Raw genomic sequence first — 13040 nt, forward strand, 5'->3', positions numbered from 1 at the left:
CTTGACCAGTACGCCGGCTTGATTCAAACACTTGTGTCTTTTAACACACTTGTACAGCACCGCTGCTCCTCTGAATAAAATGTCCAGCAAAATATCCAAATAATCAAAAAACGGTAGAAGATTGTCTGGAGTGTGCTGCCGAATATTCAGCAGCTTGTCTCTGGTAAAACTGACCTGAAATTAATTACTAAACACAGGACACACAAACAAAAACAGCAAAAGAACTGGAGAGCTCCATACCGAGGTGGCCATCTGCGGTGTCATGATGTAACTAACTAATTATTCAACACGGCCGCTGCTCTGTTTCAGTCACTTCCATTTTTAGCCATTTTTAATAAAAATAGTTATAGACCACTATAGACCACTGTAGGTTAAATCCTCAAAACCAAACCCAACTATGACATAAAGGTAAAGTCACCCTGTAATAAATAATATGATCATCGTTCTAATCTACTATCACAGGGACATTCTTGTCCCAGTCTCTAACGTGCCAGCCAGTCAGAGCTCAAACAAGTCTGACCAGCACAGCTTGTGTAATGTCATGTCATCATAGACCTCTATTGATATTCAATAAAATGTCTGGAATACAGAAGCTTTTCTAATCAGTACTGACATCATCATACTGATCAGACTTTGAACAAACTGAAGGAAAATTATTTGGAGCTACAGACACTCATAGCACATTGTGAACAATAAAGATGACATATATGGAGTTCCGCTTTTGAAATTGCATGTACATTTACACCAACAGTCAACTGTTTGGACACACATATTCATTCTTGATTATGACTTTTATCAACATTTTAAAATAATAGCAAAGTCGTTAAAAAGTGACCAAAACTGTTAAATTAAAATCTTGGATTTCAGCCTCTCTGAGTGCCCATTTTCTGTGTAGATTGCAGCTCTGCACACTTCAACAACTTCACCCGGAGACACTTTTAAACACTATTGAAGGAATTTACATGTATGCTGGACACTTCAGCACTGATGCAATAAATAAAGTAATAAATACAATTCTAGTTTTGTAAAGAAAATCAAACATAGTTACAATTTATATATATTCTACAATAGTAAACCCAAGCATTTAAGTATAAGCCTTTAAATCAAAAGGTTTTTATTCAGTCAAGTGTGCCCAAACTTTTGACTGGTAGTGTATTAATATACCAACTCACAAATAAGAAATTCTACAACAAATAAGTTTCATGCTCAAAAAAAAAAAAAAAATAAATAAATAAATAATGCAATGCAAAAATAGTGTAAAGCACTATTTTGCAGATGGAGAATCACAGATTGGATATCTGTAAACAGAATTTACAACCAGCATCTGATTATCTGCACAATAACAGAATGAAAAACTGACAATTTACAAACATCACATCAGTTTAAATGGTAAAATGTGCCATGTTTAAAGAGGACAACATACCGAAACAAACCAAACAATGACAATTCTGGGAAATGTGTAGCCATTAATTCAAGCACACAAACTCAGAGAGATGGATTTACATATTGGGATTACACAGAAGATCTAGTAGCTATATATTTTAACCTCATTTATCCATTAATCCAGCGAAACATAGAAACAGAAAATAAAGAGTGGTGAACAGAAAAATAACTGATGTGGATAAACCATTGACACAAATCACACAAATTCACTGTCAGAATACTTTTTAAATTATTGCCTGTTATCTCTTACAGTAGATCATTAATACACCGCACTCAATGGACAGGATGATCAATGCAGCGATATTTAAGAAAGATTCAATCTGACAAGCAATATAACATCAACAGAAGCAGTAAAAGGTGGATGTGATAACAGTCCTAAAACAATGGAGACAGGAACACAGAATGAGAGAGAGAGGGAGAATGAGAGAGAGAGGGAGAGAGAGAGAGAGACAGACAGAGAGTGAGAGAGAAAGAGAGGTAGAGGGAGAGGGAGAGAGAGAGACAGACAGAGAGGGAGAGAGAGGGAGACAGAGAGAGAGGGAGAGAGGGAGAGTTCACCTTTGTTCTGAGCGATCTTCACCCCAACACAAACTTCCTCTTCATCAGATTGTTTGGAAGCAAAGCAGCTTGGCTTGCCAACTTTATCTAAAAGACACCAAGATAAATATTTAATATTTTTTTCCACTTTTTATGGATAGTTACAGCAGAGAGAGAAGGTACAGGAAGTGTTGAGGAAAATGTCAAGATTCACATTCGAACTTGAGTCGTCCACTTGAGCACCAAAGCTCAGTGTACCAGATTACATATGCACTCACCACTAGGCCACAGCCCATGGATCTCCACAAAAAACATACAACTCTCTCAGATTAGGAAAGACCCTCTGAGGGGTCAGTAAGCATTTATATATTGTTGCAAACTAGTCAACATACATGATGTTTAAGACAACAAAACAGAAAAATTATAGTTTTCAAACAGAGACATGAGTAGGCATCATGTAATATTGATCTAGAAACTAAAATATTGGACTCAAGATGGCGCCGAGTATGGCTGCTGCGTTGCGAGCTCCAGAACAACACTGAAGTTTTTGTTTGTTTTGTTTACAATTCTTATGTTTTTTGTCTTGGATGTTGTCTGCCTTATTGTCTACAACAGACAAACACTTTTGGACATTGGTTCTGCAATTACACACCGTAAACCGGACTTCAAATTCCTCAATGCAGACCCGCTGTTTACAAACACACTAGCAGAGCCCTTTGTCTGGGCAACCCGGCCGCGGAAAAACAGAAGGAAAAGGGGAAACAGAGCCGGCGGAGTAAGATGTCACGCAAATCGTCCCCCACTACCCAGTATTCTACTGGCAAATTTTCAGTCTCTGGACAACAAACTCTGCGAGCTGTGAGCGCGGATCTTTCCAACGAGATACAAGGGACTGCTGCATTATCTGCCTAACAGAAACTTGGATGTCTGCAGAGATTCCAGACTCAGCCATCGAACCCACGGGTTCTCCGTACACCGAGCGGACAGAGCGAAAGACCTCTCAGGTAAAAGTAGAGGTGGTGTATGTTTTATAATTATAATTAAATTAATTGTATTTATTTATCACACATTATACATTTGCACATATACAGTGAAATTCTTTTTTTCACATATCCCAGCTAAGCTGGGGTCAGAGTGCAGGGTCAGCCATGATACGGCACCCCTGGAGCAGATAGGGTCAAGGGCCTTGCTCAAGGGCCCAACATTGGCATCTTGGCAGTACTGGGGCTTGAACCCCTGACCTTCTGATCAGTAACCCAGAGCCTTAACCGCTGAGCCACCGCTGCCCCTAATAGTTTTCGCATATCCCAGCCAAGCTGGGGTCAGAGCGCAGGGTCAGCCATGATACGGCGCCCCTGGAGCAGATGGGGTCAAGGGCCTTGCTCAAGGGCCCAACGGTGGCATTGTGGCGGTGTTGGGGCTTGAAACCCTGACCATCTAGTCATTAACCCAGAGCCTTAACCGCCAAGCCACCACTGCCCCCTGATCAACTTTTATGATCAACAAATCCTGGTGTGATCAGAGGAACGTACATTCTATCAAGTCTTTCTGCTCTCCTGATCTGGAATTTCTTATGCTTCTGTGTCGACCATTCTGGCTACCGAGGGAATTCACAGCGGTCATTATCACAGCTGTGTACATCCCGCCACAAGCCGACACAGACCGGGCAATCAAGGAACTGTACGGGATTATAAGCAAGCAGGAAACCGCGCACCCTGAGGCCGTGTTCATTGTGACTAGGGACTTTAACAAAGCCAATTTTAAATCAATTGCACCAAAATACCACCAACACATCAGTTTTAACACACGAGGGGACCGGGTTTTGGACCATTGCTACTCTCCCTTCCGGGATGGCTACAAATCCCTCCCCTGCCCACCATTTGGCAAATCAGACCACTCTTCCATTCTGCTTCTGCCCGCTTACAGGCAGAAACTGAAACAGGAAGCACCCGCCCTCAGAACGATCCAGTGTTGGTCGGACCAATCAGACTCTACAAGTCTTTTTTGATCACGTGGACTGGGAGATGTTCCGGTCCGCCTCTGATGACGACATCGAGGTGTACGCTAATAGCGTAACGTGTTTCATCAGAAAGTGTGTAGAGAATGTTGTTCCGACCAGAACAATACAGAACTATCCGAACCAGAAGCCATGGATAAATAGTGATGTTCGTGCGGCACTTGATGCGTGGACCTCTGCTTTTAATTCCGGGAATGTGGAGGAGCATAAACAATTAATATCGTCGCGGACTTTAAAGGGAATAAAAACTTCACGATGAACACCGCTGCCTGTCTCCCGGATGAGCTAAATACTTTTTATGCACGGTTCGAGGGAAATAACACAGCCCTCGCGGAGGGAGCTCTCGCGGCCAAACCTACAGAGGTTAGTTCACTCTCCGTCTCTGTAGCGGATGTAACCTGATCCTTCTGACGGGTGAATATCCATAAAGCCACGGGCCAGAGGGCATTCCGGGCCGCATCATCAGAGCGTGCGCGAACCAACTGGCTGGCGTTTTTACGGACATTTTCAACCTTTCCCTCTCTTTGTCTGTGGTCCCCACATGCTTTAAAATGTCCACCATTGTGCCTGTACCAAAGCAATCCAAAATCACTTGCTTAAATGACTGGCGACCTGTTGCTCTGACCCCCATCATCAGCAAACGCTTTGAGAGACTAATCAGAGATTACATCTGCTCTATGCTGCCCACCTCACTGGACTCACTGCAGTTTGCTTACCACAACAACCACTCCACTGATGATGCCATTGCATCTACAATACACACTGCGCTCTCCCACCTGGAAAAAAGGAACATTTATGTAAGAATGCTGTTTGTAGACTACAGCTCAGCATTCAACACCATAGTGCCCTCCAAGCTAGATGAGAAACTCCGGGCTCTGGGCCTAAAGAGCTCGCTTTGCAGCTGGATCCTGGACTTCCTGTCAAGCAGACGCCAGGTGGTTAGAATGGGCAGCAACATCTCATCACTGACCCTCAACACTGGAGCCCCACAGGGCTGTGTTCTCAGCCCACTACTGTATTCCCTGTACACACGACTGTGTGGCAACACATAGCTCCAATGCCATCAAGTTTGCTGATGACGGTGGTAGGTCTCATCACTGACAATGATGAAACAGCCTACAGAGAGGAGGTGCACACTCTGACACACTGGTGTCAGGAGCACAACCTCTCCCTCAATGTCAGTAAGACCAAGAAGCTTGTGGTGGACTTCAGGAGAAAAGACAGAGAACACAGTCCGATCACCACCACCATCCGCCACATCCTCACACGGTTCTACACCTGCGCTGTAGAGAGCATCCTGACTGGCTGCATCTCCACCTGGTATGGCAATAGCACCGCCCACAACCGCAAAGCCCTGCAAAGGGTGGTGCGAACTGCAGACACATCATCGGAGGTGAGCTTCCCTCCCTCCAGGACATATACACCAGGTGGTGTGTTAAAAGCTCGGAGTATCATCAGAGACTCCAGCCACCCGAGCCATGGGCTGTTCTCACTGCTACCATCAGGCAGGCGGTATCGCAGCATCAGAACCCACACCAGCCAACTCCATGACAGCTTTTTCCCCCAAGCAATCAGACTTTTGAACTCTTGATCTCTCACGATCAATATACATCAGCACTGCACTTTATTAATCTTATTATCTCACACTGGACTGTCTTAAATTATATTCTCTCTTAACAACACACTGGCAACTGACTATCAACCGACAGCCTGAATGTCAATACAGTACAATACAACCTACTGTATATTTTATATATACTATATATACACTATTTTTATTGTATAATGTGTATTCTATATTGTGTGTATTGTATAATATACAGTGCATGTTATTATTTGTATATTGTTGAGTGTAATTATGTGTATATCAGATGTTTAAATTGTGTTGTGTTAATTTGATGTTATTGTAAATTGGTACTGTCTCATCACTGTCACGACTACTATGTTGATCGGAACTGCACCCAAGAATTTCACCCACTATTGCACTTGTGTCTATGGCTGTGCGACAATAAAAGTGATTTGATTTTAAAAAGACATGTTGTGTCCACAATGATGTAGATGCACATAAAGATACTGTAAAGGAAAACAGTGAGGGTCAGAGAGACTGAAAGAGATACACACAGATCTGAGTGTTACAGGGTGAACCTTAAGAAACAAACAAAATATAAATAAATTTAAAAAAACTTATATTTTCTTATATTGAAGCCTATTTTAGCAGTCCCATTAACCTCAGTGGTTAGGCCTATTTTAACCTCACCACTGTCAGGATAAAAAAAAAAAAAAAAAAGGTGTAAAGTATAACATTCAGACACATTATATTAATGAGAATTTGGCTGGGAAATGTGCTTATCTGTCCAAATAATGCCATAATGCATCTTACTCATCTTAAAAATAGGCTTTATTTTTATTTTATTTAATAATAATATTTAAATATAATTTCCTAAATTGTGGGTTAAAAATGGACCCATACATGTTTTCATGAGATTTACCCTAAAAAGGAAAACACAAAACTGTATCATCCTATGATTAACAACAAAAGCCTTCTGGATGACAAAAACACTTCACTGAACAGAAACTTGCTGCATGATGAGAAAATTAGAACATTAATCCTCCATTTGTTGCAAAACAAAAGTTAAAAGTTAATCTCTAGAGAATTGTTTCTAATTAATTCTGCTACAATATCTAGGGCATCAAAGAGCTGCGTTAATCTGCTCGATTTCCAAGGCACATAAAATATGAAAGAAATTCAGCAAACAAGTGGCACATGGTTTCTAAATGAACATGCACATATACACAGATGCACACCGTTTATAAAGCACAGCTAAAAATAAAGACTGTAATCCACCTTGTTTTTCAGCGAAACTAGGGTGCCGCCATTATCAACCTTGAATGTGGACCACTTCCGGTATCAGCCACTTCCAGCTATTTTAGCTATACAAAAATACTACATTATGCTGCTTCATATTACAAGCTGGCAATAAATGTCAACATATTATTATCATTAAATATGATTTTCATAAACTCATGGTTTTGAGTGCATATAGTTTTACCGTTTATCACATTTTGCCATAGTTTTATCACACACTGTTGCACAGGCAGGATGAATTAAAACAGGCGCTGACAGGACAGTCCTCTGTGCCGTCTGACACGCCTCCACAAACTTTACACAACCAGCAGAGAGAAGAAAGCTGCTGGGGAAATGCTGCTTCAATTTTCTTTGCATTAAAACTGCATCTTGTTTCATCTTGGCAAGATAATAAACGCATTTTACTCTCTGTTCTTATCAGAGAGCATTCTCTCTTTCATAACAGTGTATAGTAAACAGACACACATATCAGCATTCAGCATGGCTTATGAAACATTGCCTTTGGAAATAGGAGATAAGGAGTTGAGCAGCCTGACAGCTGTTTAAATGTCTGGTAGTAGCAGTACAGATGCTCCTGAACCATTTTCCAGATGGCAGTAGGGTAAACTGTCCGCGGGATGGGTGTGAGGCGTCAGCGATGATGCTGGACGCATGACGGATGCATTGTTTATCAAAGAGTTCTTTGAGAGCAGGGAGGGAGACTCCAATAATCGTCTCTGCTGTCTTTACTGTCTGATGTAGGGACGAGACATCGCAGTTTCCGAACCAGACAGTGATGCAGCTACAGAGAATGCCCTCTATGGTTCCTCGGAAAAAGGTGGTGAGGAGAGAGGCTGGCCTTCTTCAATCTCCACAGGATGTAGAGATGCTGCTGGGCTTTTTTGGCAATGGTGGTGGGTGTTGAGTGTCCAGGTAAGGTCCTCCACTATTTGCACTCCCAGGAACTTAACACTTTGAGCTTGCTCCACAGCGGACCCGTTAATGTTCAGGGAAGTGTGGGTTCTTCTGAAGTCAACAACCAGCTCTTTAGTCTTGTCAACATTTAGAGACAGGTTGTTGTCTCTACACCAGTCCACCAGCCAATTGACCTCTGCTCTGTATGCGGCCTCATCCTTGTTACCGATGAGGCCGACCAACCTTGTATCATCCGCAGATTTTATGATATGGTTTGAGCTGTGCTGTTCAGCATAGTCGTGGGTGAGAAGGGTGAACAACTGAGCACACATCCCTGCGGCGCGCCAGTGCTCAGCTTGATGACCCTGGAGGTGTTCTTCCCTATACAGACAGACTGGGGCCTGTTAGTCAGGAAGTCCAGGATCCAATTGCAGCGGGAGATGTTCATGCCCAGTAGGCTCAATTTTACTACCAGCCTCATCGGGATAACTGTACTGAATGCTGAACTGAAATCTATGAACAGCATTCTGGAGTAATTTTCCTTTCTATCCAGATGTGTGAGGTGAAGTGTAGTGGAGATGGCGTCATCAGTGGTCCGGTTGGAGTGGTAAGCAAACTGCAGGGGGTCAAGGTGGTCTGGGAGGTGGTCTTTCATGTGCCTCAATACCAGACTCTCAAAGCACTTTGCAATGATGGGCGTGAGTGCTACAGGCTGGTAGTCATTGAGGCAGGACACAGTTGACTTTTTAGGCACTGGGAGGATATTAGTTGTTTTGAGGCAGACAGGAACTGTTGCCGAGCTCAGGGAAGTGTTGAAGATGTTGGTGAAAATGGCAGCCAACTGATCAGTGCATTCCCTGAACATGCAGCCAGGTATATTGTCAGGTCCAGCAGCTTTCTGTGGGTTAACTCTACACAAATTAGTCCTTACGTCAGCTGTGGACAGACAGAGGACATGATCGTTGGAAGGAGGGGTTGTCTTCCTCACGGGTTCTGTGTTCTGTGCCTCAAATCGTGCATAGAAGTCATTTAGTGCATTTTGCAGGGAGGCGTCACTGCTGCATACCTGAGGTGTTTGTTTGTAGACAGTGATGGATTGTATACCCTGCCACATGCGCCGTGTGTCCTAAGAGTCTGTGGAGTTGTTTGCTAATGTAGCCAGTAACTGAGTCAGTATACTCCTCCAGGTCTACAGAGGTAACATAGGTGGCAGCCTCTCTGAAAATGTCCCACTTTGTGTTCCCAAAGCAGTCCTGAAGTGCTGATTGAGCTCCCTGTGGCCATACTGTCACCTCCTTCAGTACTGGTTTGACCCATTTTTGAATAGGTCTGTATGTTGGGGTGAGAATAATGGAAATGTGGTCTGATTGTCCAAGGTGGGGGGTGGGGTGCAGCCTTGTAAGCACCCTTAATGTTTGTATAAACAAGGTCCAACATGTTTTCTCCACGTGTGGCAAAATCTATGTTTTGGTGGAATTTTGGTAGTACAGATTTCAGGTTTGTGTTGTTGAAGTCCCCAGCGACAATGGAGCAGTCATCAGGGTGAGCCATCTGTAGCTCGCTGATTTTCTCGTGCAGTTCACCCAGGGCTCCCCTAACATTAGCATTAATGCTAGTGGGGATGTAGACAGCAATGATGATCACTATTGTGATCTCTCTTGGGAGATAAAAGGGTCTGCATCTAATTTTCAGGACCTCCACGAGTGCTGAGCAACGCGCAGAGACAATTGCCGCATTCGCACACCATTCATTGTTGATATAGACACACAAGCCACCAACGTGAGTCTTACCGGATAGGTTAGCTATCCTGTCCAACCTGAAAGCAGTTAGCCCGTCGAGCTGAATGGCAGAGTTGGAAATATGCTCATGCAGCCATGTCTTAGTGAAGATGAGGGTACAACAAAGCATTTCCTTTAGGGAGGTCAGAGAATGCTGTTGTTCTGAATATAAATCACAGCTCTGCTGATATTCAATACAACAACACAGTTACAAGTGTGATGTTGCTTTTATACAACAGTTCTACAAACAAACATTCAGTACCTTACTGAACATTTTAAACAAAATATTGCCAGCTATTTTGTCTATTTCTGCTCCACTAATGAAAATAGTTAAAAATAAAGCCAAAGCTAAAAGTAGACTGACAGTGTGTCTGAAACACACAAACACAGAAAACACACAGAGTGACACAAACAGTGAAGTGTCCTGGTGCTGTTTTAAGAAATATCAGCACTCTTGGAACACTGCTTATCCAATCAGATTAGAGGACTGGAACTAGCCATTTTATAAATTTAGTAAACAGATAAATAACTAAAAAAAGCAGATAAGTGCTGATAAATGGTTCTAAAGTCAGTTCAATGTACTGTAAAACGAGTTTTAAACAAGGTTATTCTGAGTGTGTATTCGTTATCCCGACTGTGAGATTAAAGCAGGGCTTTTCCCCTATACCATCTGGAGTCCTTGTGACAGGACACACACACAAACACACACACAGGCGCGCACAGGCACACAGAGACACACATTATAGTCATTTTAATGGAGGCTATTTTAATGAAACAAAAGCATTCTTTAAGCTAACAGAAAAACCACAGGAAACAAACATGAAAGGAGGAGCTGGTGAGATCCTAAAATATCCTTCTTTATGAGCTCTCAGACACAGTTAATGACTCTCACAGCAAACAATGCACACACACACACTGGATGTGGAATAGTGTTGTGCACTACTGGGGCTTTGGTGTGTAGCCATGATATAAAGCAGGGTGCAAAATCTAATATAAACCTGAAAATAAAGTAAGGGATTTTGGAAAAAATAAGCAAAGAAATGTTGAATAGTTAATATATTCTGCACTATTTCTAGGTAATTTATCAAATGAACAAATTGTACATTGGCCCTTCTTTGTACAAAAGGTTAGACTTTCCTTAGTTGGACACCGTTCTCAAATCATTCTGGATAACATGATCATTAGGTTTAGCACAAACTTCATGGTAATCATTAAAACAAATATTCAATACCAACAACTAAAACATTCTGAAATTCAAGCAATTATTTTTAACATTTAAATATACTGTTTTGTCAAACTGACATGCTGATAGTATTATTTGTAACGAACCAAAAAAAGATATAAAGACATACAATGTCCCAAAATGTGAAAACATTGTTTTCTATGAATGTGCGCACACCACCACCAGCGTTCTATGGAACCTGCAGATTGCTAATTAAAAAAGAATGAAGAAATAAATGATCAATCTATTAATTTAATTAGGCAGCACACAGAGAAGTGTTTGCTTCAGGTAGGTTCAAGATCCAGCGGCCTCTGCAGCAGCTGTTACCTTAACGGCTCCCTTTCATTGTGAAAACTCAAGGAGGGCTGCACTCAGCATATAACAGCAGTGGTGACAAGTAGTGGTCAACCGATATATCAGTGAGGCCAATAAATCGGCTGATATTCTGACTTTTTTAATTATTGGCATCGGCCAATACATTTTCCTATTTGGCCATTTTTTTTTCTTGACACCTGTTTTACACTGCACGCTGAGCCAGGACAGAAGCAGTGCATATTTTTTTTCACCGTCCATGTTAACAAATGAGTGCATTTACATCGGAAGCAGAAGCAACGAGTGAGCAGCACTAAAGCAGGAGTTTCATGTCGAGTCTATTTTTGCAGTGCAGCACACGCTCGGACATCGTGAAGAGAAGTTGATACAAAAAAGAAGATATTGTACAGAATAAGCATATATTTTTAGTCTAGTGTGTTTTTATTTTAACTACAGCTCATATGAAAACCAAATAATAATAATAAAAAATAAAAGCACACAAAAACAATATTAAATTATTTTAATATATATATATATATATATATATATATATATATATATATATATATATATATATATATATATATATATATATAAGCAGACATACGGTTTTATCTTTTAAAACTACAAGTTATAAACGAACAAAACTGCCCTTTTTTATACTATTACACTGAGAGCAGGTCTAAAGGGTTAACAGAAATACCCATATACAGTGTTGCCAAATGTAAACAAATGCATGTCACAGCACATGTAGTCGGTAAATTCAGAACATACCTCAGTCTTGTATTAAAATGCTCTATTGCCCTCAACTTTTTATAAGGATTAATTAACAAAGGAAAAAACAAGGGATGCTGTACCTGGCTGTTGGTAAACATGGTGAGTTAACATATTGGAAGTGTGTCCTTTTTGTGAGGAAAATATGAATTACTTAAATGTTTTGGCTGAAGTTTAAACAAAGAGATATTGCTATTCAAAGATGTGAATAATTACATTTTTCTGACTATATTATTAAGCTATATTATTTGATTGAGCCAAACCGAGTGGTCAAACCATCTGTTGTGAAAAACAACATTCAGGCTCATCGTCCTCCCCTTCCACTAAATAATGATGTTTAAAAATGAGTACAGCTTATTGAGTTAGCTGTCACTACATTAAATAATTCTACAAGATTGCATTAGATTACACCAGCATCATGTCAATACGATTTCATGATGATAAAGCTAGTAACTCTTATCAATGGCTAACTCCTGATAAAAATTATAACTTTATTTTCTGTATAGAGCGCAGCAGTTTCTGCAGCAGAAACGCTGCTGGTGTAAAATCACACGTGTTGTTTGCTGCGAAACTGTCATGACACACTGCTTTGGTTCGGCTCATGTGCCGCTTCGGCATGCGATGTAAAACAGGCGTGAGACATGTAAATGACCAGTCACGGTTCATTTTGTTGTTACGTGCCATCGTGTTACTACAATAATAGACCAGTGTGCAACACAGTGTCATTTAAACGGTCCACATATCAGAGCTGCGACAGACGCGTTTGAGCTCATAATGTTAAAGTGCTCGTCTGATTCATTCTTCCTCTCTCTCCGCAATAGTTCCCTGTAACTTTTAACTGTCTTGTCTAATGATAAAAAAGGCAAATATCAATAAAACTAATATCATATACTGTCTGCAAATATGCAGATATCTCGTTTAAACAGACGTAATAAACAAACCTCACAAAACTTGAGCAGATTCAGCATCCTGTGGAGTGCTCATTTATTTACCTCTAAAGTACGTATTCTATCAGGCTCTCCTCAGCAGTTCCCTGTAACTTTTAACTTTCTTTTCTAATGATAAAAGGCAAATGTAAATAAAACTTTTACTATATACTGTTTGCAAATATGCAGATATCTCGTTTAAACAGATGTCATTCACGAACCTCACGAACCCCACGAAAATCCAGCGTTTTCTTCCCATCGAGCACTCATC

At 41.1% G+C, this 13040-nt stretch overlaps 1 protein-coding gene across 5 annotated transcripts in view; it reads right to left on the reverse strand.

Moving 5' to 3' along the window:
* The window catches only part of LOC127456205 (FYVE, RhoGEF and PH domain-containing protein 4-like), an 85784-nt gene that overhangs the window by 42135 nt on the left and 30609 nt on the right, over positions 1–13040 (reverse strand). For all 5 annotated transcript variants that reach the window (XM_051724577.1, XM_051724576.1, XM_051724579.1 and 2 more), the window contains exon 2: positions 2002–2088. In XM_051724577.1, the coding sequence (XP_051580537.1) occupies positions 2002–2088 (87 nt within the window). The remainder of the gene's footprint in view (positions 1–2001; positions 2089–13040) is intronic.

This window comes from Myxocyprinus asiaticus, chromosome 18, assembly GCF_019703515.2.
Source record: "Myxocyprinus asiaticus isolate MX2 ecotype Aquarium Trade chromosome 18, UBuf_Myxa_2, whole genome shotgun sequence".
NCBI classification, from domain to species: Eukaryota; Metazoa; Chordata; class Actinopteri; order Cypriniformes; family Catostomidae; genus Myxocyprinus; species Myxocyprinus asiaticus.